The sequence below is a fragment of the Silurus aristotelis genome, assembly GCF_946808225.1.
Source record: "Silurus aristotelis genome assembly, chromosome: 11".
NCBI lineage: Eukaryota > Metazoa > Chordata > Actinopteri > Siluriformes > Siluridae > Silurus > Silurus aristotelis.
The window spans coordinates 20,874,328-20,897,751 of NC_139584.1; the positions used below are offsets into that span (position 1 = coordinate 20,874,328).

Consider the following 23,424-nt stretch of genomic DNA (forward strand, 5'->3'; position numbering starts at 1 on the left):
GGAACCAAACTAAGCAGTAGCTCTTACACCAATGCCCGGCAACCAGATGTCTTCATTATCACAGTACACTCAGAGGATCAACAGGACATAGAATCTCTTCCGTTGGCACTTCAGACACAGTTTAATGCAACAAATCTGTGTATTTGTTCAAGGTACCAGCCAGCCACTGTGCTAACTATAATCCTGGATGCTGACCTCACAAAGATGAACTCCAGGGAGCGACTGGTGCTGCTGCAGAAAATGACTCTTTTTGCTAACGAGCCACCAGAGCGAATGCGCGTCAAGCCAGTTATTAACAACCGTTTTTTTGATATGACCGCTTTTATGGCTGGACCAGGCAACGCAAAGAAGGTGGTGGAGAACGGTGCTCTGTTATCATGGAAACTGGGTTGTGCACTTGACCAAAGCAACCTGCCTGATATTAGTGGGGTCCAGGTGCCAGCAAAAGATGGCACTATGTCAACTCTACTGGGTTACCCGGTGGTTGGCTGGTACATTGTCAATAAGAAACCTCAGGTGGTCAAGCGAATCAGAAGACAGGTCCATAACACTCCAACACCTGTGCCTTCCCAGTTTCCTCCAACCACTCACTTAGTTCCTGCAGAGCGTATTGTGCCTGCTCCGGCTTCACCTTTTATTGCTCCCTCTACTAACCTGTTGGTAAATCCTGCTCGTGGTCCTTTGCCTTTACCAGTTAAACCTACCATCCGTATGCGGGATCAGATAGCTTACACACCTGTCCTGAGCCAGCCACTACCCACTCAAGTCCTGGGCAGTACTAGCACTCTTACCCTGCAACCGACACTGACTCGCCCTGGTTATGTGGAGCCTACTGCCTCTGTTACTCCTCCAACAACTCGCAGACCCAAGATCTCCACCTCGAGAAAGGGTAAGAAAGTAAAGAACACACCGATGCCCAAAGAGCCAAAAACTACAGATGCATCTTCCATCAGTCCAGTGACAAACCAAAAGCCTCAGTTACAAAACTCCATTGGTGAAGTGAAAGTGTGGGTTGGGACATACTTTGAGGTGAAGATTCCAGCTAATACATTCTTTGATCAGGAAGATGGAAACACAGAAATGTTACAGCTATCATTGCAACAGAATCTCTACCAGCCACTTGATCAGGGCTTTTGGATACAATTTAACAGCAGTGGTCAGCTTCTCTATGGTCTTCCTGACCAAAGCCATGTTGGCAGACATCAATTTTTAATGATAGCAATAGATAAAGAAAATTCAAGCACCATGGATGCTTTTGAGGTTCTTGTAAATCATTGGCCAGTTGATGACCAAGCACCGGTTGTTTTTACTGCTCGCTTTCAAGGAGAACTTAAAATGTTGTCTGACGATATCCACAAGAAAATACTATTTTGCAAGAAACTTGTCTCTGCATTGGGTGATCACAACTGCAGTTCTGTCACTCTAAGAAATATCTCAAGCGGTTCTATTGTGGTAGAATGGACCAATAGCAGCTTGCCTAAAAATCCTTGTCCAGTAGAACAGATTCAGGAGATGTGTCTGAGGATTTCAGATGCTCAAGGTCATCCCACACCTATTTTTTACAGTGCAATGGAGCCAGAGTTCAAACCTATTAACATTGGGGCTCGTGGTACCAACAAATGCCAAAGGTTCTCATTTCTGCCACTAGAAGAGGTCTCCATTCCTGTATCACCAGAGAATATTTCTGTTCCTGTGCCATCCCCAGTCACACCGTCAACTAGCTCAGGCTGGCACAGGAGCGATGATGTCTATTTGCACACAGTTATTCCATCTGTGGTTGTAGCTGCCCTGCTGCTCACAGCTGGTTTCATTGCAATGGTTTGCTACCGGAAAAAACGGCGTGGAAAATTGACCACAGAAGAACAGGCCACTTTCATCAAAAAGGGAGTACCTATCATTTTCGCTGATGAGATGGATGATGCTAAATCCCCACCCTCTTCCAGCATGCCATTAATCTTGCGTGAAGAGAAGCCACCTATGTCACCTCCCCATTATGCAAGTTCAGCTTATGGAGAAGTCCATCAAATCCTTGAGGAATATATCTCCTTCAGTGATGATGACCCCAGTGCTCCTCCTTATCAGCCTCCCCCTCCTTTTTCAGTTCCTCTAGAAGGAAGGGGCTCTCGGCCGAAGAACATGACAGCCTACAGGTGTCCACCACCCTATGTGCCCCCCTAATAGCAAACTAGACAGTCTCTACTAGCTCATAGTAAACATTTTAAGAAAAGACATAGTCCAAATATGGAATAGATGAAGTGACTGGTTTTTATGTGTGTGAATAAAGCCCTTGATGTCAAGGCATGCTGGATTATTGTAACTCGAATGAGTGAGCAGTGCACTCAAATAAAAAAACCCATGATATTTTACAGGCCAAAACTTGGACCTTGCATCAATCTCTGACTCATGTCTAAATCAGTTCATTACAGAGCAGTAACTAGGATGTACAGGTTCAGAAAGAAGTGAAATTCAATACTTACAAACTGTATTTCAAAATGACAGACTTAAATGCTCTGAAGCATCTACTGCCCCGGAATGTCCCACATACTGATGGTGAGCTAGAGCTCCTGAGCAGAGACGAGGCACTGCCTAAACACATTTGGTGTCTGTATAGTTGATGTTTCTGATTTTTTTTTTATAATGATATTTTTTAATGTCTTTACTTGCCTGGAAGCAACATTTCTATGAAGTATTATGTTTCTATGTTATAAATAAAATAAAAGGCAAATCACTGGTTATATAAATTGGATCATGAACAGCCTTATAGGCAGATAGACATTTGTGTAAATGATCATTTCAGCCTAATATAGAATCTCTTTAACCTTTGTATGCATTGCAGATCAAAAGCTACCTTGTCATTAAATTTGTTCATCAAATCACTGTCTAAATTAATTTGCAGAAATGCCCAGACTCCTCTGAAATCCTCGAATCCACCAAACTCTTTAAACACAGGTTTTTCGACAATAGGTGAGTAATTAATAAACTGCTAAATCATTGTAGCTGATAAATACATTTTATTGTGTGTGTGGTTCTATCACTAGGGTCTCACCATGCTTTGCACATTGAAAACATCCCATACTTGTATGACCTTTTTTTGATCTTAAAATATTATATACAAGTTTTTTCTCCTTCTGTTGGTTGTATTGTGGCACTGCATTTCTGTGCTTGTATATAATCTTGTCGAACAAATAGAGGGGTTTATTATACAAGTGTTTCTAAGAAATGTGAGTATTATATTGTAAAACCAAAAATGTAGTACTTTTTGTGAATCTGATTAAACTGGAATGTGCATTAGCCTTCTGTTTTAAATGTTTCAGAAACACTGACCAGCAGAAGGAGATACGTGTTCTAGTACAGGAATAACCATATCAAACAACTGAAATAATTCAGTCTAATGTTTTTGCTACTTTTTTGATACCTCTGAAAATTATATATATATATATATATATATATATAAAGCTAGAAAATGTGTGAGAACTGATGTGGAAAAGTCTCTCCAATAAACCGATTTCAGCAGTGGAATCAACATTGCTCTTAAACATAATTGACAAATGAATTTTCAGTATTCTTTAAAAAAAAAAGAAAAAAAAAAAGAAAAAAATGGTGCCAAAAGCTTTAGTTCACAACAATTATACTCATATAGTACAACTCTGAGTACAACTCAGGATGAACATACCTGTATAGTTTATCATTTAAAAACAATCTCACCACAAGGATGCAGAGAGTGGGGGATTCCTACCGCAACTTGTCAACAAAATGCAAACATTAAAATAAACTTTTAAGAATTGAGTGTTTTTGAGTTTGTATTTTAAAGATGTTCCACACATATATACAACAGCTGTCTGTCTACAATTTAACCATTTTTACTTTATTTTATAGTTGTTGTTTTTTCTTTTTACAGTTTAGGGTTACATTTAATGGGCCCCATTTACGAAGCTGCATGCGAACAGATGAAATTTAATTTTCATGAAATCCCATAATTCTGGATTTTATTATAATTTTTTTTTTAATCCGACTTGTGCCACTGAGTGTGTGTCAATGTATGTATGTCTGCATAAAGACTTGCGTGTGTAAAACTTGAATTGATTTAAAGTATTTTCACTGCACTTTAATATATGAAATATACTGTCATGATCAAATTGGTATTAAAAGTTATTTTTTAAAGTATTTTCCAGACAAACTTGTCCATTGCTACTTGCAGAAGTGCTTAGTAAAGATATCATCCTAAAATTACTTTCCTAGGTCGGGGTCTAACAGTACTATCGTTTTACATTATTGCCATTTGATTAGAGAGAAAAAAAGACAATAAGCCAAAACAAATATATGAATTAAGACAATTAAAAGTTAAATTACAAACAAGACACAACTAATTTAGTGCTCATTTATTATTATTATTATTATTATTAATTCCATTTTGTTGCTATAGAATGAGTAAGTCAATATTTTCAGGCTTTATTTTGCTAAATCGTTTCATGCTCACAATTATCTCACAATTATTAGGCTTAGAATAGATGCAACTGTCATCCCCTGTGACTTAGATGGCATGATTACTATATCGCATACTGTTATACTTCACGGTGGTATAATTATTGTAAACAACATACATTTTCTGTTGACCGTTTGTGTCCTACAACACTTAGCATGCCCCAAATACAGTGTCAGATCTTCTTAGCAATACCGGTTTCTCACAAATTAGCAAAAGCAAATTATTTTCACTTGGCTGTTTTACGACTGTTTTATGTATGGCTGTTTTGATTTGATTTTTATTTATTTTTTTATTTTTTTTGGAGTAATGTTGAAATGGTCATTTGGTGAATAGAAATTCTTCCTTTCATATGGCTTCCTGCATTCTGCTTATTAATCTGCATAAAACAATGTATATGGGATGTCACAGAATAAGCAATCTGTCTTAATTTGGTATACAGAAAAAATTTAAGTGATATGTCAGACTAATATTAATGACACTTTGAAAAATCATATTTCTAGAAAAAAGAGCAGATAAAAAAGGGAAGCTGCATAAATCCAAAAAGATAAATCCAGACCGTGACAGCAAAATGAAAATTATTCGGAAGGGACAAAATAAAAAGATCCTCATTAGTTTAAAAGAATGTTAAAAATGTGTAATTGAAATGTTGGCAATTCTGCAACTGGGTAGGAATGAATACAAGAATGATTGATTTCAGTGAAAAAGCAGCGTGTTTTGTTATTGGGTTCCTGGCATGAGGTATTCAGTAACACTTTATTGTGCCTGTTAAAGAAAAATGTACACTATTAATTGATCCAAATAATTTTTTTGTTTTCTTCATTACAATAATTACAATAATAGACAAATAAACATTTTATTCACACTGCTCTGTAGTTTGTGTCTCTGACAAATACATTAACTACTTACTGCATTCTACATTCCTGCAGTCCAGCTCAGGAGGCTTTCTGTATTTAGATGAACATTGTAAGAGAAAAGTCCCACATTGCACAGACATGGAAATAGTGTTTTTTTTTTTCATTGTCTTGCTGCATGATGGAGTTTTAATGTATCTTCTTTATGAAACTGGCCTTCCTTCCTGATTTCTCCCACTGTCTATAAAAACATTGACTATGATAAATTGTCTACAGCTATCCATACACTGTGTGAAATTATGAGTGCATTGCATGTAGGATCATTTATATTAATTGGGTCTTTTATTATTGGTGCTTGCATCTTCAATTTCAAGCACAGGTTTTTAATAGAACTTGGAAAAGTCACTGGATGAGGTTTAGAAGTACATTTTCTTTACCACCGAAGCATCACTTATCCACCAATATATTTCACAGTGGGTAGCATGTGCTTTTCCTTGTACGAGTCCTAATCCACTTAAGTCTTTTCTTACGATCAACAGCCATCTGTTGCGCTTGTTCTCAAAATTCCTTCCTTTTCTTAATCCATGTTACCTGATGTCAAAGATTTTACATGTGCAACCTCATACTTTAACCAAGTCCTGATAACCTGGTGTATAAGTATCAACTGTTCCTGTGAACAAAACTAAAATAAAATGTCTTACGAAGATCAATACATTTGGCTAATAATTTCAAAAAACCATACTATTAAATGTAGTAATAATTTCAAAACAATTTAAAAGGACAAACATAACCTCTATTAGCAAATGTAAATTTCTCAATCATGTATGTGTGCACACAATACATCATTTGCATCTTCTGGGAATTATGAAAGGAAATAAAATGAACATATAGGCTTTATTAATTATTCATGAGATACAAACATCACAAAGCTGGGTCATTTAAGGATGTTTATAGTAAAAATACTTTGATACATTCTGTACAATAGACCTATACATTTAGGAGGGTATCGCCTAAAATCAAATTGTGGATATCACGGGCAAAAAAAAAAAAAAAAAAAAAAAAAAGAAATGCTGGTAGAGGACCACTGGTGCAAATGGCACTTGGATTGATTCTGCTCAATCTTGATTCTGACGTTTCAAATTGTACCCATACAAAAGTATGCAAACTAAAAAAAAAAAAAAGGTCTTTTTTTTTTTTTTTTTTTATAATTTTTTCCAGTCTGAGCAAACTTTAGTGAAAACAATAAAGAGGATTTCTGGAAAGGCGTTTGTACCATTGGGTGACTCAGAACAACAAACATACTGGGAGCAATATGCCTGGCAAAGAAATGTAATGTTTAAGATCAAATCAGGTAAACAACTTTGCATCAGACTGACTGACAGACACACACAAAATCACCCAGTATGGGTGGGTTTCAGAACATTAAAAAGAGACAAGTCATACACATCATTTTAAAATGAGTGTCTACTTTTTTTTGTTCTCTTAAAAAAAGGAATACTTTCAAAAGTACTTTTAGGGACTTAAGAAACTTTTTCATGAAAACTATTTCTTGAAATTTTTATTTATAATCTAGAACACTTGCATCATCAAGCAACCCTTGAAACTATATGATCCTTGTATCATTCATTTCCAGTAATATCAATTTTTAAAGAGCCCTTCAATCTGGTACACAAGTAGATCCTCCTCAGTATAGAAATCCTTGACTGAACCAGCCAAGTGCTCTTCTTCCAGCTTTGACAACATATTTTGGATTTGTCTTCTATTCTCTCAGTGGCATTCACCTTTGCAGTATGAATGAGATTGAGCTTCCTATTTTTCTGCTGCCTCCATGGCTCACTCATTCAAGGAAAGGATTATGTCATCTTCCAGATCAGAGTTATCAGAGCTATCTGCTGAAATACGAATAAAAACAAAGTGTTAAAAAAGTACGAGCATTGGAGAAGTGTAAAATGCCTGCGTGTTCTTTTCATTCTTTACACTCGTGCCAAATTCGATAATGAAAATCCATTAACTCACTATTATCCATCACCAGTTCTATATCTCCCTCGTTGTCTTCAGAATCATCCTCTTCGTCGTCATCGTCGTCGTCATCGTCGTCGTCATCATCATCGTCATCACCCTCTTCCTCCAGGAGACGAGCAACCTCTTCATCATCAGATGGGGAAAAATCCTGCTCACCATCTTCCTCCTCCTCTTCCTCGCCATTATTCTCATTTTCCAGCTCAGCCATCAGGGGGTCTGTGTCAAGATCATCCATGTCGTCATCGGAGTCATCATCATCATCCTCATCCTCCTGATCTTCATCCTCCTTATTAAAAAAAAAAGCAAACAAACCAATCAAGTTTCATTTTATACAATTCTATCCAGCCAATCCAGGCGTTCCAGAAGTAAATCCAGCCAATCAAATGGGTTTAAGTCATCTTGATAGTTGCTCCTCTCCTACAAGCACCAGGTGCAATATAGTGTACACAAAGGCCATTTCTGATGCTCCCACCATGTGGTCTTATTTAACAAATGTTTTATACCAAGTAGTGTATATTCGAGTTTATATAATCAAAGAATACTGTTGGTTGTGTGTAAAATAGTGAGCACATTAACAAAATAGGAAGAAAAAAAAAAAGTTTCATGCTGCAATACTTCAAGGTTGTTTTGAAAATGAAAAGAAAGACCAAGATTTGGTTTTCAGGATATCCTTGAGATCCAACATGTGAATGTAGTCAGCATGTGCAAATCCAGCCAAAGATTCTTCCAAAAACTTATTCGATATCTTACCTAAAAATGTTGTTAAAAAAATATTGCATAGCCCAGGAAAATTAGGGCAAGATCTGTTCACCTGATCCTCCTCGTCCTCTTCTTCCTCAGCCAGTCTCTGCCGGCCAACTTCATAAAGTCGACACACTGTGTCCATATTTATAGAATCTTGGTTCTGATGTGGGAAAAATTTATTACAGCTTCATTATTATTACAACAAAACCTCCTGTCCCCCAATCATTGAAATCCTCAAATAATAAAACCAAACATCTTACTTCAATGACTGCCAGGTAACAGTCCTTTGTGTCGGTGCAGAGGTCAAAAATGTTCCTCTTCACATCAATGGTGGCTGACAGGAGAAAAGAAAACGTTCCCTGATAATCTTAACATACCAAAATCTCTGCTGTAGGACGTTTTGAACTACATACTTAAGACTGGTAATCTTTGTGGGAAAGATTTTATTAAATAATAAAAAATCAATAAATAAACAAAAAGAAGAAACTCTAACACTATCCTTTTTCACCTAATGTAATTTCCCAGGATTGACCTCTCCCACCAAATGCTATGAACACACTGACAATTGTCAGAAAGTTTTTTTTTCTTCTTCTTCAATTGAAGCTACACACCTCAGTATCTGCATACACATTTATATAAGCAAGTGCATATTCATTAACTGTATGCAAGTTTGTACCTATTGGTTTGTAGTCAGTAGCATCAAAGGTTCTGAAGGAGGATCCAAAGGGACTTTTCATCTGCTGCTCCATCATTTCATCCTCATCATCAGCCTGAAGCATGGCTAAAAGATAGCATTGGGCCATTAATATGACAAAACAACTAGCTTCATTAGTACGTAGGGGGAAAAATGACATCAAAAAGTGTTAAAGTGGCCTTTCACTCTAGACAACTGTTTCAGAACTGGCTCTGGTTTTGGATTAGTGTTATGGGCACCTGTATTTTGGCAAATTAAAAACCCAGCATAATAAGAGCCATGCATTTCAGGTTTGATACAATTTGGTAGTGTGGCATATCACACTTTCCTGTAGCTCAGTCAAGTGATAACGGCTTTGTGTTAAGTCGGAATTATGTACATAGAGAATGAAATTATAGTAAGAAGTTGTTTTATAGAAACATTAAAGCATGTTTACCTCCATAAATGACTGTTCCATTGTTGTTGAACACAATTCTGCACTGATCCAGTGCTGGTACAGTGTGCAGCAAATGGAAAGTCCTTAAGTCCCACTGGTTTTGTAGGTAAAGAAATGTAACATACATACTATAGAAAATCTCAGATACAACTCAGATTAAAAAATGTTTTTATACAATTTATGTGAAATGTAGTTATTAGTAAAATAGGACTACAAATGTTGAAAGGATACGATCTCTGTGTTGATGATGACTTCAAGACCATTGGGGTGGAAAACGCCACTGATGTTCATGTTGAATTTATCAAACTTGTGGATTGCCTGTGCTGAACGCACATCCCACATAACCCCATCGTTTAAGACAAGGTCATCAGTTGGATTGAAAGTAGCACAATTCCGCTTGTAGTTGTTTGCCAGGTCAGGGTTGTTTAAAGTGAGGGTCTTCTGTCCAGTTTGAATGTCATAAATCTGTGTCATTGAAAAAAAGATAAATAGGTAAATATACAAATGATAGCTTTTTTTGGTCTTTTATTTCAAATATTAACTCTCCAACATTTTCAAAATTTGCATACAAAATATGCAAGTTTCTTACATGGGCAATATGTTCCTTTGTTCCTATTACTCTGTCCTGGGAGAGCTTACTGAATTCCACATAATGATCATCTAAAAAGGAATGCCTACCAAAAAAAAAAAAAAAAGTTGTGGTTTTCTTTGTGTAAAAAAAAGAGGGGGTTCAGGGGTAGGCAAAAATGTGTTGCGTGGTATGTTTATAGAGACATTTGGAGCGAATTTGTTTAGTGTTGTTAGACTCACTTCATTATGAAGACAGATTTCATTCCCCAGAGGGCAGATAAAGGATAACTCCATGAAGCCGATGTTAACAGTAAAGACCCATCCTGCAAGAGACAAATTCTTAATTGCATAAATCGCATAAATGTAACGTGCAAATCATGAAGTTTATTAGCAAGCAGGACGAACATGAAGATTGGGGGGGGGGGGGGGGATCGTAGGTTGGATCGTAGGTTGGATCGTAATCAATCCATTTTAAAATGGATACTTTGTGAAGGCGTTTAAAGATTGCTATTTTAAGCATGACTGTTTGGATTTATGTAAAAGAGTAAAGCTTTACAATAACATTTTATTTGTAACATTAACCGAAGTTATTAAATGCGTTATTGTTTGTTAATTTCAATATTTACCAGGTTAATTTTCATTTTATCTTTTAACTTTAGTTAATGAACCAAAATTAATGAGGTACAGAGTCACAGGTCAAAACTAACAGCATGTGGCGTCAGTGATTCGCCTCTAGAGGCAATCCTAGTACTGTATAATGACAGCCGCTCCATCGCAGACACAACCCCGAAAAACTATCGGTATAGATTTTTGTCGATACCGCCAGCAAACGACTATGAGTGCCAATTAAACACTATCAGTGTTAATTAAACATAATTAAACTTATCATTTAGGCAAGCATAAATATACAATAATTCCATTTCTAAATTCATTTTGGGCACCAAGTAATTACATTCTCCAAGCAAACATAATGTCGTGTATACATACCCTGGATGGCTCAAGGTGTGTAATGGCTGAACTATGGCAGCTGTAACTGGCTTCCTCTTGTCCACTAAATACGTTGTAAAGTTTGAGCTGCCCAGTGCATGTGCCCAACATGAGGAAACGCTCCCTTGCTGAGAATGCACAACACATGAAGCCGCTCTCATCTTCCTCTGCTTCCCTGAATACAGAGATTGGCCTAAACCTTAATGAACACACACAAACAAAACTCAAAGTCATTAAATCTTTTATAAGCAGTACACATTTCCTTGGTTAGATTGTAAAGAATTATGCAAATACACACCACACACATACTACATTCCTGGCAAAATATACTTTATTTATTAAACTACCTGCTGAAGATGAGATGCCTGTCGAAGCAGCCTCCATCCACCCCTCCATATTTTGGATAGGCGACCCTGCGTGTGTGACGTGCAGTAAAGTTTATGGGTGCCTGGCACCTTTGCTTTGGCTCTGGACACTGGTGGGGCATGAAGAGACTGAACGGGGGGCACGTGGTGACCGGGTTTTTACAACGAGCATGCTGCTCTCGCAGGTACTCCGTTATAATACTACAAAGAGAAAATGTCAACAACACATGCCTTATGCTTGAGAATGCCAATTGTGTGAAAAACCAAAATCAAACTCTTTTAGAAGACTCTCCAAATGTTGGACACTTTTTGGTCACTTGTGTTAAAATATAAAAATTAAATAAAATTATACAGTTATCTTTTTGATAATTGTATTTATTGAACCGTTAATAAAAAAAAAGTGTAGCGCCAAACCTATCAAGAGCTGGAGGTGAAGGAAGGTGGCGGTCCAACTGTTTCTTCATAGCTGGACTCTGGCTAAACGCACCATGGTCTGATTTTTGCCTCAAAACACGTGGTTTCTTTAATCCTGCAGTATAGGTAGATGGCCGTTCCCTCGAGAACACGATTCTTCCAACAAGAGGAGAGCCAGTGCTGTGGTGAGATGATGCAGGAGGGGCTGGGGGTGGGGGTTGTGAGGTAGACGGCCGAGGCTGTAAATGAAGAGATGAAGTCGGCCCATGAGAGGCATGGCCTCCTAGCCGTGCTGCCACGCCATTGGCGAGGCGAGGAGTCCGTGGGATGGCAGATGGTGTGGGGGGCGTGGACACAGTTTGTGAAAATGGTACTACGCTGGCATGAGCATGAAGGCCCATGGGCAAGTCAGCCTCTTTGGTTAGTGCTGAAGCTGTATCAGTTAGACCTTTTGACAACAGATGATTCCGGACGAGCAGAAGCAACTCCTTCTCAGGGAATGTGATGCGCGTTTGTGCTACAACATTGGCACGCTGCAACCGTGCTAGTGAAACATCCGTGCCAATTAGCAGGGGCTTTCCAGACACTTGCTCAATGAGCTCAGCAGCATATTTGCAAAAGCGGACATGGTCATTGCGTTTGTCTTGAAGCACAGGCTCCTTCATTAGCTGCTGGATCTGCCCACTGCTGAACAGCGGTAACTTGCTAATAATCTGCCTCACGGTGGTGCTTCGTGCTAAACCCACTAACGCTTTGCACGATAATGCACGAATTTGGTCAGCATCCGTTATCGGCATTTTGATTGTGAGGAGCGAGAGCAAGACCTTGATGCCATTATTGGACTGGACCACATTCCACATTTTGGCTAGGACGCTTTCGCTGGTGCGGTGGCTCTGGGGAAGACGCCGCCGTGGTGCTCCTGAGATGAATTTACCGATGCTAGAGATGCGCTTGTCAGGAGCACACACACAATTAATCACCACCTGAAGAGCTGACTTCTGGATCTCAGCATCGTTCACAAACACTTCACCTTCGGCTACTACCAGGATGATGCTCATGCCTTAAATGGATTAAAAATAACAACCAAACTGAAATCACTGGGGAAAAAAATCAGCATAAAGCAAACTCCAGTTTGTTACTACAGAAAAATGTGCTATTCAGCTTTTGCTTTCTATTTCATTTAAATAAACTGATGTAATCCCTTACTATACCAAAGTAGTATATAAGAGAATGTGTGGTAGCAGCATTGTAATCATATCATTACAATAATTATAATTATTACAAACAAACAATCATTAATAATGATTGAGAATATAAACAACATTAAATCAACAGTCCCTCACCTACTGTGGAGATGGTAGAGCCTCCTTCATCCAGCACAGCCACGTTTTCAGCCAAAAGGAGCTGCGTTTTTGGGATAACAGTCAGAATACTGAGGATGTCCAGTGCATATCGCACTGTGTCACTCCTGTCAGATAAAATAGCTACAGTTAAATTCAAAGCTATCAAAATAAAAGCAAACATAAATCAGGTGTTACACTGATCAATCAGTTTTGAATTAAGTAAATTTTTTATGTTAGTATTCAATCTTTTTGTTTTTTCCCCAATTTAGCCAACAGTAACAAATTTCCAATAGAAAAACTAGCAAAAATCCGGTACGCCATTTTAAAAGCTAAGCCAAGCATATTATTTACAGTTTTTCTGTATTCACAAGTATGAAAAATTGCTGACTTATTTCTGCTAAAATATAATTGATAGTTATAGTCACGCAGAGAAAAAAAAAAAAAAAGATCAGATATTTATTATTAAATTGTTTATATTATTATTTAATTTAGTCTCTAACTTCTGCTAATTTATTTTTGCAGTCTTCAAATATATTGAAACAAACATATGAATCACAGTTTCCATATTTTTGCAAGATTACAACCTGGATCGAAAACTTCAACAATGATAATAAAAAGAATAATAAATAATACTATATATTTTAATTGAAATATATCTAATTTGCCGTAACACAATCTACACCACTGGTTTAGTGCCCCCTCCTGTCCAGAAGATGAATTGCGGCAAGAGCCTAAAGCTATTCCATCCCTGCCAGTTAATGATTATTAAATAATTAAACACTTACTGCATAATTATTCCATATAAAAGTCACATTTTTCAAGCTTGTATTCCTGTTACACAAATCCAGTTTAAATTCGTTTTAGGGTTTCTTGATTCCCGATCCTCCTTCTCACCTGCCGTAATATGTCCTCCAGTCACAGGCGATGGAGATAAGCTGCAGCAGGAGTTGTACACAGGACAGTTTGTGGAAGACCTCGGCAGGCTCCCAATACAAGCGCACAGGCCCATGCTCAATGAGGAATTCTACCATTTCCACCACCTGATCATGAGTGTAGGAGCAAGGCTGAAACACAAAAACTCAAGTATACTGTCATCTATACACCAAAAAATGCTTTTAGAAGGAGTAATGGTCTAACTATTGGTCCATAGTTACTGTAGACTTTACCTTGTAGTAAGGCTGGGGATGAATAGGTGCTCCTCCCTCTGTGCGTTGTAGACTCTGCTTCACTTGTTCCACTTTAATAGCCAGGTGGGCTTCAAAGTACCGGCGAAGAGCCATGCACGTGTGTTTGGCTGTCTGCCTGCTGGAGAAAATCTCATCATCGCTCAACAGTGCCCCCTGATCTTCAGGATTCAAGATCTCCAGAGTGCTTATCTGCATGCACACATTACATAACTTTTAATCAGAACCAGTACGAGGCATATGAATTACCAGCTGCAAGAACACGATCAATGTTATCGTTCAAATACCAAAAATACTTCAACAGCAGAAAAGTAGCATGCTTATAATGTGGAGAACTTTTAACACTGTGCTTGGGAAATACATTAGCACTACATACCGCATAACACTGTTATGGGGAACAATGACAACTAAATTTTTATACACTGCATTACAGTGGTTTGCTGTACATTTGCTAACATGATACCCAAACTATTATTTTATTTTTAAACTGAGGACAATAAAAGTAACGATATGTTAAAGTTAACAATAAAATGTGTGATTTATAAAAACGAATCCCACTCATTGCATTTTTAATAAAAAGTTGGGGAAAAATCTGAAAGCGGTAAAATCTTATTTAACTATAATTGAACAGGCGTATAGCTTTAGACTATTTATATTTGTGGGGATACAAACCAGGTTGACAAGACGTCGGAGGCCATCCTGGTTGTCGAAGAGCTCAAGCACAGCTCGGAACGAGAAGCAAATGGAGAAGAACATGGTAGCATGACAGCAGCCGGAAGCATGAGAACACTCCAACAGCCACAGAGTGTAACTCACCACCTCTGCTAGGAGGGAGTGTGGTAGCATACACACCTGTAAAAATAATTATGACTGTAGCGAATTCAATAGTTTTAAGCAATAACTACAAGTAGGTAATAGCTGTTTGTATCAATTCATCACAGAGCTAAACATATGGTATTATATATTGTTCCAACAGCATTAATGAAAATTAAATTAACCTATAAAATTGGTGTAGTAACAAATAAATAAAGATTAAAGTTAAACAAAGTTTCAAAAAGAAAAATAAGCAATATCTGCCGGTTCTTACTATTGGTAAAGTTCATAGAGGAAAGTGTACAGCTTGAATATCCATTGCTCAAATGATATTGGAGATGACAAGCTCTGACTATATGCCACATCCACTTAATGAACTGCAGGATTTAATACATGGCAGAAGAAGCCGGCCAGTGTGTCCAGGGGGCTGATGCTGCTATACTAGAATTTAAGCAACCTACTAATGTTAAAAAATGTGCCTATGATATTGTTTTCACTCCCTTCGAGCTGGTAAACAATTTAAAAACAGTTACACCTTTTATTTTCCCCCAATATATGCTACAGTGATTTTTTTTTTCTTGATTTGGAACATCTCTTACTCTTTCCATAGCATCTTGGTTATAGGCAAGGTAATAGAGACAAAGAGAGACTCCAGTGGCAGCCATGGATGGCCGTGGGATTTCCAAAAGCTTCTGCACTCCACTATGAGCCACAAACTCTGCTGCAAACTTCTTATGCAGCAGGAGAGAGGCCAGATACTTCAAACACAAGAGAAAAATGCATTAAGAATAGTCCATTAAGTAGAACAGAGTTTAAAAGATTCAATAAATAATAAACCAAACTACAATAAATACTTGAGAAGTGTTTGTGCATTTTAAGAGTTTGGTACATGATCTGGCAAATAGAGGGAATTACCTTGAGGGCCTCAAAGGTTAATTGTACATCGTTGGTCTGTTTTAGATCCATGTAATGCATGAGGAGCTCTCGAGCACCAAGCTGCATGAACACAGCCAACAGCTGCCCAAAAAAACAACACACCCGGGTAAAAAGCATGAACAACATATCTATTGTATAGGTGCCCAGCTGCCATGTCATGTTGGGTTGGGAAAAAAACATGACAGAATGGAGCACTCAAACTTCTGAACTGCAAGTGATTTTTGAAGCTTTGTATAAGCATGCCAAATATCAATCAATTCAGTAGGATAAAGTTGCTTTGCTATTTCATAATAGGTGATGTTATATTTCTATAAATATTAGGAATGTTTATAATAAAGTATAAAAAAAAAAAAAAAAGTATAAATTTAATTCTGGAATAAAACACTATAGGACATGCTGTATATGACAAACATTATCGTTGAAATTGTCCATAATTATATTTATTTTAACTGCATGTTTTATTGAGTTTTATTCCTTGTTAGATTAGGTTTATTTTCTAATATATTCGTATAACCCTTTTTGCTGCATGAGGTAAGCTGACTATAAAGCTGGAAGTTACAGTAACAGTATCTCAGTTTGCAAAAAATGAACATGTACAAAAAAAAAAAAAAACATGTACATAAAAACAACCTCACCTCCTGGTACTCCCCCAATGGTGTGAGGTACTGAAGAATGAGACGCTGCTCAATGCCTGGTATAAGTGGATACAAGTGGTAGTTGTTCCCAATCACCCATGGGCTCATCTCTGACCAGCTGCTGTTGGACAACTCGCTAAAGGTGCGCTCTGGGTCTGGCAACGAGAAGTTCAGCTTCTGTTTGGCCTTTCTGCCATTCTCTCGCTCCAACCGCTTCCTGAAATCTTTTGCTCCCTCGCTAGGGTTCTCCAAATCAGACTGGTGCGGCATTGGCAATTTCATCAACCCTTTGACACCAGAGTGGATTCGGCTGCTGCTTTTCTGGGTTAAACTGGGCTCAGGTGAAACCGCGTCATCCGATTCATGACCAAAGCTGTTATTTTCTGAATGATTGTGTGAGGGGCTGGGCGAAAACTTTCCATCTACTGCTTCCTCATCCAGAGGGAGCAGGGGCTCCATGCTCTTGCGGAGACTGCTCTTACGCTTGAAGTCTTTCCTGCTTTCAGCCTCTTTCTCCTGGAGTTCTCTAAGCCTCTGTAGCATTAAAGGAACCTGGAGTAGTAAAAGTGGGAAACGTTTTTTTAGAGCTCTTTAATTCTCTAATTCTGTTTATTACTGACGAATATTGATAAGAAACGCTTACTTCTAACTTAATGTATAAGCAGTAACAAGCACAGAGTAACAGCTAGACATTAAAACATCGTAGTATGACAATCTCTAAAATTACATTTTCTTTTGACTGGAGGCTCATATGTTCTCTTTATCAACTTTTTACAGTAAAATCTAAACTTTTTACTGATCTGTGCATTAATGCTCTGTAATAAGATTATTACTATTATTAATATTATTTAACCTAAATGTGCAATTTCTTAACTATATGAAGTGTGTTGGGTGTGATGATAAAGTGCCAGGTGAAGGTGGCACAGACCAGAACAGAGTTCTCCTCACGGTAGTTGGCAGCAATGTCCTGATTCTCCATGGCTCCTGCAAGCAAACCTGTAGCATAGATTCTCAGGGGCTCCTCAGCCTCCCGAGCCCATTTAAACAGGCGCTCTACAATACCCTCCTACAAAACACACACAAAAAATCTTGCATTGATACAAGACATTCATGCACACCAGATCACCACTTCCTACACCTCCTTCCTGTCTTTCCTAAAGAACCTGAGAATCGTTTAAGTACAGTCCAAATGATTTAAGGATTACTATTTGCTCCTATATTGCAAATATAGGAAAGCTCAAAGCTTTAATCAGTCAGACAATCTCTAATTCTACATTCTCATCAATAATGCATAATATATTAAGTTTAATGTGATTTAATAATGCTTAGTCATAAAGACATGTGTACATTCGTCAGGCTGAATTTGTTCTCATTTTAAGAACATTGAATAAAAAAAATAATAAAGCCTCACTTGACTGTACATTAATCACGTATCAACAAGGCACATTATTCATTAAGACCATGAGGCTGTTAAAGTGGCAGGCATATTAACTTTAACTTTCCTACAACCTAGAATTATAATTAAAGCTTACTGTACTTCCTACACTGGTTATGAATAGTTTTCTGTACAGACATATTGCAAGTTAAGTTGGTTTTCTATGGGTTTTTTTTTTTTTTTTGGTCTTTGCTGCATTCTTGGTTAGGCCTCTCTTGTAAAACATTTATCTTTTAAAAAGTTAAATAAATGGTTAATCTAACTTGAAATTCAGGTCAAAGGTTCAATATAGACAATAGCAAGTCAGTTCAACCTTAACAACTTAGCCCTGTCCTTCGTTTCCTTCTGCTTTTAAAGAAATTATGTCTTGTAGCCAAGTCTTCTTTACCTTCTCCTGAAAGACCACTGCAGTCTCCAGGCCAGGCATGATGTTCAGCAAAAGGCGACATGCTGCGGTGTTTAATGGAACTTCTCTGCTTGTCATGACATACGAGTTCACCAACTGTATATACATTTTTGTATAAAATGACACCAGTATTATTAATTATAAACATGTACAGTAAACTAAAACAGAGACAAACAAGCAAAATGCAACAATTAATACGTCATCTTAAGATCTGTGAAGCATAGTCAGGAGGTTTTATACTTTTTTTTCCCCCAAAGTCACCATTATTAAAATAATAAATATATTTCTCTCTCTGTCACACACAAACGCATAAAAAAAATCCATCTATACAACAATTTCCTATTATTATAGTAACATTTCAGATTTCTCCCCAAGATCACTATACAAATATATTATATATATTATAACTAGGTTCTGTAAAGGGAAGAACTGTTCAAATATTTACTTGAATTTGTGTATTCGGTTATTAACTTGTCATTTGATGCAACTGATCAAAAAAAATCCAATAACTAAAATACAAGCCTGCTTACAAATGATGTCAAATTGAATGTAGCAAGAAAAGATTTTTATTTTCTTGTATAATATTAAACAGAGCTGAACTCATGCTGAACTCACTCTTTAGCTGAAGTAATTTGGATGCCAAGAAATTTGTTCAACTCTAACCCATGAACTATGATAAATGGCCATGTGTGTCCTGTGGATGAGGAAGTGTCTCTTACCGCATTCATAAAGTCATCATTCTTAAATAAGATCTTCAACAGGTGTCCCAGCATGCACTCTGGGTTTGCCCGTCCTGAAAGGCAAAACAAACAAAACTGTGTGTAGTCAAGAATTCAGACTCGAAATATACTGGGGAAAAGGGAGAAGGATCAACCAAGAGAACTAAAAACGAATAAAAGAATGCAAAACCTGGATGGCGGTCATCAAATGGGTCTGGATCAGCTTTGTGGTACTCCTCAGTCTCCCTTTCCACAAGTTCTGATATTCTGAAGAAGAAGAAGAAAAAAAGACCAAAAATAAATAAATAAATTATATGTGCATATTATGGCAGTGCATCTGGAAGTTTTCTCACTTGGTCAATATGTTGACCAGGTCCTGAGTATTGCCTTGTTGTTCTCGCTCCCATTGCTCCAGCAATGCTGTGAGCTCTGCTTTGGAGTCCACGCTGCCTTCGGGGGCAGACGCCATCATGCGGTCTGCAAGATACAGAGAGACAGATTTATAAAAAAAAGACAAACAGAGCAGTTTGAATTAAGTACAAAGCAATAAGACTGTGGGAAGAATAAAGTAGCAGAGTAACAGCCTTAAAGGGGTGCAAGTATGCTGGTAGGAAACTTTAACTGTCTTAAACGATAAAATAAAGTGCGGCACTTTCAGACCATGGTGCTGTACAAGGGAATTTGTATTATTTGACAGACGCCAGACACTACAAAATCTCTGCAGAGAGGCAGAATATAGACAACTGTGTAACAGAAGAACAAGTGATTTATACTTTTGTAACCATGTATTTCTGCAAGCAGGTCTGGGCATTATGTGCATCAAATTAAAATACATACAGACACTCACGGCCCACTTTACTGGGAACACCTGTTTGTTTTTGCACCATACTGTGTAAACTCTAGAGACTATTGTTTGTGAAAATCCCAGGAGATCCGCAGCTTCTAAAACGTTGAAACTAACCCATCTGGCACCAACCACCATGAAACAGTCAAAGAGATCAAACTTTCCCCACATTCAGACGTTTGATGTGAACATTAACGGCAGCTCTTAAAATTTGTTTTTACATTTTACTTTTTTTTTCTTCATTCTGCTGCTACATTATTGACTTTATATAATGGCATAAATAAGCAGATGTACAGGAGCTTCCATTAGAGTGGGACGGTAAATTGGACACTAGAACGCAATGTTACATAAAACCCCATTGAGAGAGAAAGTGATGTCTAATTATTCCACTTCAAAAGTAATCAAATTAATTTAGCAAACATGGATGCTTTTTAATTGTGTTAATATGGATTAAAATCCCTCTCCACCAAGTTATGAGCCATTATGTAAGATTGCATCCTCTCCAGCCTATGGAGGACAGAAAGCATGGAATGCAGTGGGAGTGGATCATGTATTGTTAACGTGTTGTAAATATCATAATATATCTGTAGCAAAAATAAAATAAAAAAGAAACGAAACAAACAAAATACCATATGACTTTTACATTAAACTGAAAGGCTGAAGCCTGGCACTTGCACAACTATGATATTGAAAATAGAATTGTGTTAACATGGATATGTAATATACATCTAATTACAAATAGGGGAACCGTCAATATGTATTAAAGCACTTTTATTTAAATATAAAGTCATACCAAATTAACTATAAAGTGACCATTTAGGTAACCCAAATATTAAGGCTTATTAAAAAACAAATAACTGTAGTTAAACTGCAGGGAAATTTCTTTTACCAAGTTTCTATTCCAGGTTTAGAAAGAGAACAAAATCAACAATAATACGAATATAACATTTTTGGACCCAGGTGTTCACACGTCATCAGAAAGGGACCAAAAATATGACCAGCACACTAACAAGGCAACATTTTTTAATATTTTCATGCCCTATTTTTAAATGTTTATTTACAGTAGTAATTGGTATATACTTTATTTACAAACATTTAGAAATTGATTGCCAAATCTGACAATTTACTAGTTGCTACAAAGATAGTGTTAACATAAAAAAACATTCTGAAAACAGAACATTAAAATGATTATTAATATTATTTTAGATATGTAACATTATTAAATAAAATGACTAAGTTATAAGCCATATGTTGAGATTCACTCCCTTAAACTTATGCTGCCCATGGTTGCAGTGAATCTGGAGCCCATTCTATGGACACTTGGTTTGTGAATTGGGATATACCCCACACCAGGAGGGGGAAGAAACTGTAAAACCACATGGGCATGACGTGCACAGAATCTCACAGAAGGTAAACTGAGCCTGTTGAACCTGAGACCCCAAAGCCATGTTTAACACTCCCCCCCTAAAAAAAAATATTACAATTATACACAAATTAAACAATGTGACCCTTTATACTAGCACACCACTGTAAAGACATTTCCAAGAACTGCAAAAATTAGTAAAGCAAAAATTCCCTGTAACTGTGTGATTAGTCTTGCTTAGAACAAGAACACAGACATGTTCACTCCTAAAGTCACTATTTCCAACATGTTTAAATTCTGCTGCAATATTAAGACATGGCACTAGTAGTACATTCTCACTGAACGCGGAAGCAAAAAATAAAAAATATACAAATGAAATAATAATAATGTAAGCCAAAAACACATAAGTAGTGGATCAAAACAAGCTATAAGGACATTGATGTGAATAGAACAAACTGGTCCAAACACTACTGAAGAGATTCAGCCACTTACATGACTAATGTAATAATAATAATCACTTCAATAGCATTTCCAGTGTGACTTTTCTGCTCTTTTTGTTTAAACCAACACACTGTTTAGTGAGTTAATTACAGGAAAACATTTGTCTATAGGCAGTTCTTCAAGCTTTCCTGCCAGAGTAAACATTAACAAACTGTACTTTAAAACTATATAACATGCATTCGTACAAGTTCTTATCTAAAGCGGAGTTTGGTGTTAGCAAAGGTACCCCACGGGATTTGATGTAACTAAACTAAACACTTAATAACCCTAAATTTGCTGAACTAGGATACATGTGCTTCGCTTTCTGGAAGGGAACACTAACACTAGTAGAGACACATGCCTGTCACCATAGCGAGTTCGCTAAATGCTAACAGTATGTAGCGTATGTTAGCATGTGTTACCTCAAACCTGTAGCACCCAGTCCCAGTCCTGTTCCTCAGCCGACTCCGCTTCCAGGATAAAAGACGAGGGGGATAACTTGCTAAGAAATCTTTCGAAAAGCACCTTGTTGCTTGCCTTTGTAATATTTAATTCCAAACCGCCGTGCGCATGAAGTTTATCATGGCGACCGCTGGGTATACGTCACGGTCTGCGACCACTGTCTCATTTTAATGACGTAGTAATGTTTTAAAATACGAGTTCCCGATTGGTCCACTGTTTCTCCAGCTTTTACTGAATGTCCCCGTGTCTCCCCAAAAGCCTACCTTCATCAGTGGCTAGCACGTTCTTCTCCGCTGCTCTAAGTTCTATCAGAATCACTGGCATGTGTTTTAATATATTTTGTCCATGCATATGTATAACATTTATCCCAGTAGTCCATTTAATTACATTTCATAGAGTTTCTATCGGGTGCGCTCTACCTCATAACTATGGATGAAGCCTGCGGAATATAAAGGGGAAGGCAGATCCAGTTTTAGACCTACTACCGAAAAAGTGCGCACTGTGAGCACATGCGGGATTTTATTTTATTTTTTAAAACACACTCTTTGTTGCTTAAACTTTTCCATTATCGCCATTTTCATGCCTTCTGATCAGATGGTCAAATATATTAGTGTGCATTTAACAGCTGTTTTTCATTCCACAATGACTGACTGAAGAATGAATTGCTTTGGTCACAGATACACTTACAAGAACATTTAAAATAGGAAAATGTCAAGAAAAGCGGGACGTTGTGAGAAAATGTCTGTCAAAACAGTTGTCAGGCTTTTTCATGAACCATTTATACTTTTGCGTTTTCCTGTAGATTTTGCACAAAAACACAATTCAATTCAATCCAATCAATATTTGTATAGTGCTTTTAACAATGGACGTTGTCTCAAAGCAGCTTTACACATAATGTGGTAAGAAAAATAAATTCAAGATTGTTCTTTATGAGTGTAAGTTTGTCCCTAATGGCGACTGTGGCAAGGAAAAACTCCCTAAGATGGCATAAGAAAGAAACCTTGAGAGGAACCAGATTTACACTTACTTACATCTAAACAATGTTGAGGTGTGCAGTAATGGTGATCAAATGCAAACTGTAGGCCTGAGTCAGTGTAGCAGACTGTTGACATTAAGTCCAAATCTATCCTCAAAGCTCCTGTCTTACTCCGTAATTTTAAGTCTCTTTATTGTTGTATAAAACTTAAGGACACTGTGCAGTTGGAGACTCTGGCAAGACTCACTCTGGCAGCATAACT

At 37.3% G+C, this 23,424-nt stretch overlaps 2 protein-coding genes across 4 annotated transcripts in view; one reads left to right on the forward strand and one right to left on the reverse strand.

Annotated features, from left to right (window-relative positions):
* LOC310733712 (dystroglycan 1-like) overlaps positions 1-2,733 on the forward strand; it is a 7,966-nt gene extending 5,233 nt beyond the window's left edge. For both annotated transcript variants that reach the window (XM_083555120.1, XM_083555119.1), the window contains exon 3: positions 1-2,733. This exon is cut by the window's left edge and continues 171 nt beyond it. In XM_083555120.1, the coding sequence (XP_083411246.1) occupies positions 1-2,178 (2,178 nt within the window). In that variant the 3' untranslated portion in view covers positions 2,179-2,733.
* A 3,478-nt stretch (positions 2,734-6,211) lies between these two features.
* Positions 6,212-22,349, reverse strand: dcaf1 (ddb1 and cul4 associated factor 1). 2 transcript variants are annotated; one of them, XM_083553788.1, is made up of 25 exons: positions 22,147-22,349; positions 19,391-19,514; positions 19,228-19,304; positions 19,038-19,111; positions 18,301-18,414; positions 17,406-17,543; positions 16,478-17,029; positions 15,822-15,923; positions 15,506-15,664; positions 14,766-14,945; positions 14,076-14,285; positions 13,804-13,973; positions 12,910-13,034; positions 11,567-12,626; positions 11,135-11,353; positions 10,788-10,986; positions 10,041-10,123; positions 9,820-9,904; positions 9,462-9,695; positions 9,231-9,324; positions 8,777-8,881; positions 8,361-8,434; positions 8,168-8,260; positions 7,351-7,642; positions 6,212-7,226 (listed from the first exon to the last, which is right to left on the reverse strand). In XM_083553788.1, the coding sequence occupies exons 2-25, from the start codon at positions 19,507-19,509 to the stop codon at positions 7,168-7,170; spliced, it is 4,617 nt and encodes a 1,538-aa protein (XP_083409914.1). In that variant the 5' UTR covers positions 19,510-19,514; positions 22,147-22,349; the 3' UTR covers positions 6,212-7,167. The 2 variants fall into 2 exon arrangements, with proteins under 2 accessions (XP_083409914.1, XP_083409915.1); XM_083553789.1 differs by having other exon boundaries at positions 6,212-7,223; positions 22,147-22,348.
* Positions 22,350-23,424: the final 1,075 nt, after the last annotated feature.

Bases quoted from the DNA above. Each gene is read 5' to 3' on its own strand.
- dcaf1 (XM_083553788.1), bottom strand. From the start codon at position 19,509: ATGATGGCGTCTGCCCCCGAAGGCAGCGTGGACTCCAAAGCAGAGCTC. The intron at 14,946-15,505 runs GTAAGAGATGTT...TTATTTTTACAG, and splicing joins ACCAAGATGCTATGGAAAGA to GTGTGTATGCTACCACACTC. The intron at 7,643-8,167 runs GTGAACAGATCT...TTTTTTAATAAG, and splicing joins AAGAGGACGAGGAGGATCAG to GAGGATGAAGATCAGGAGGA.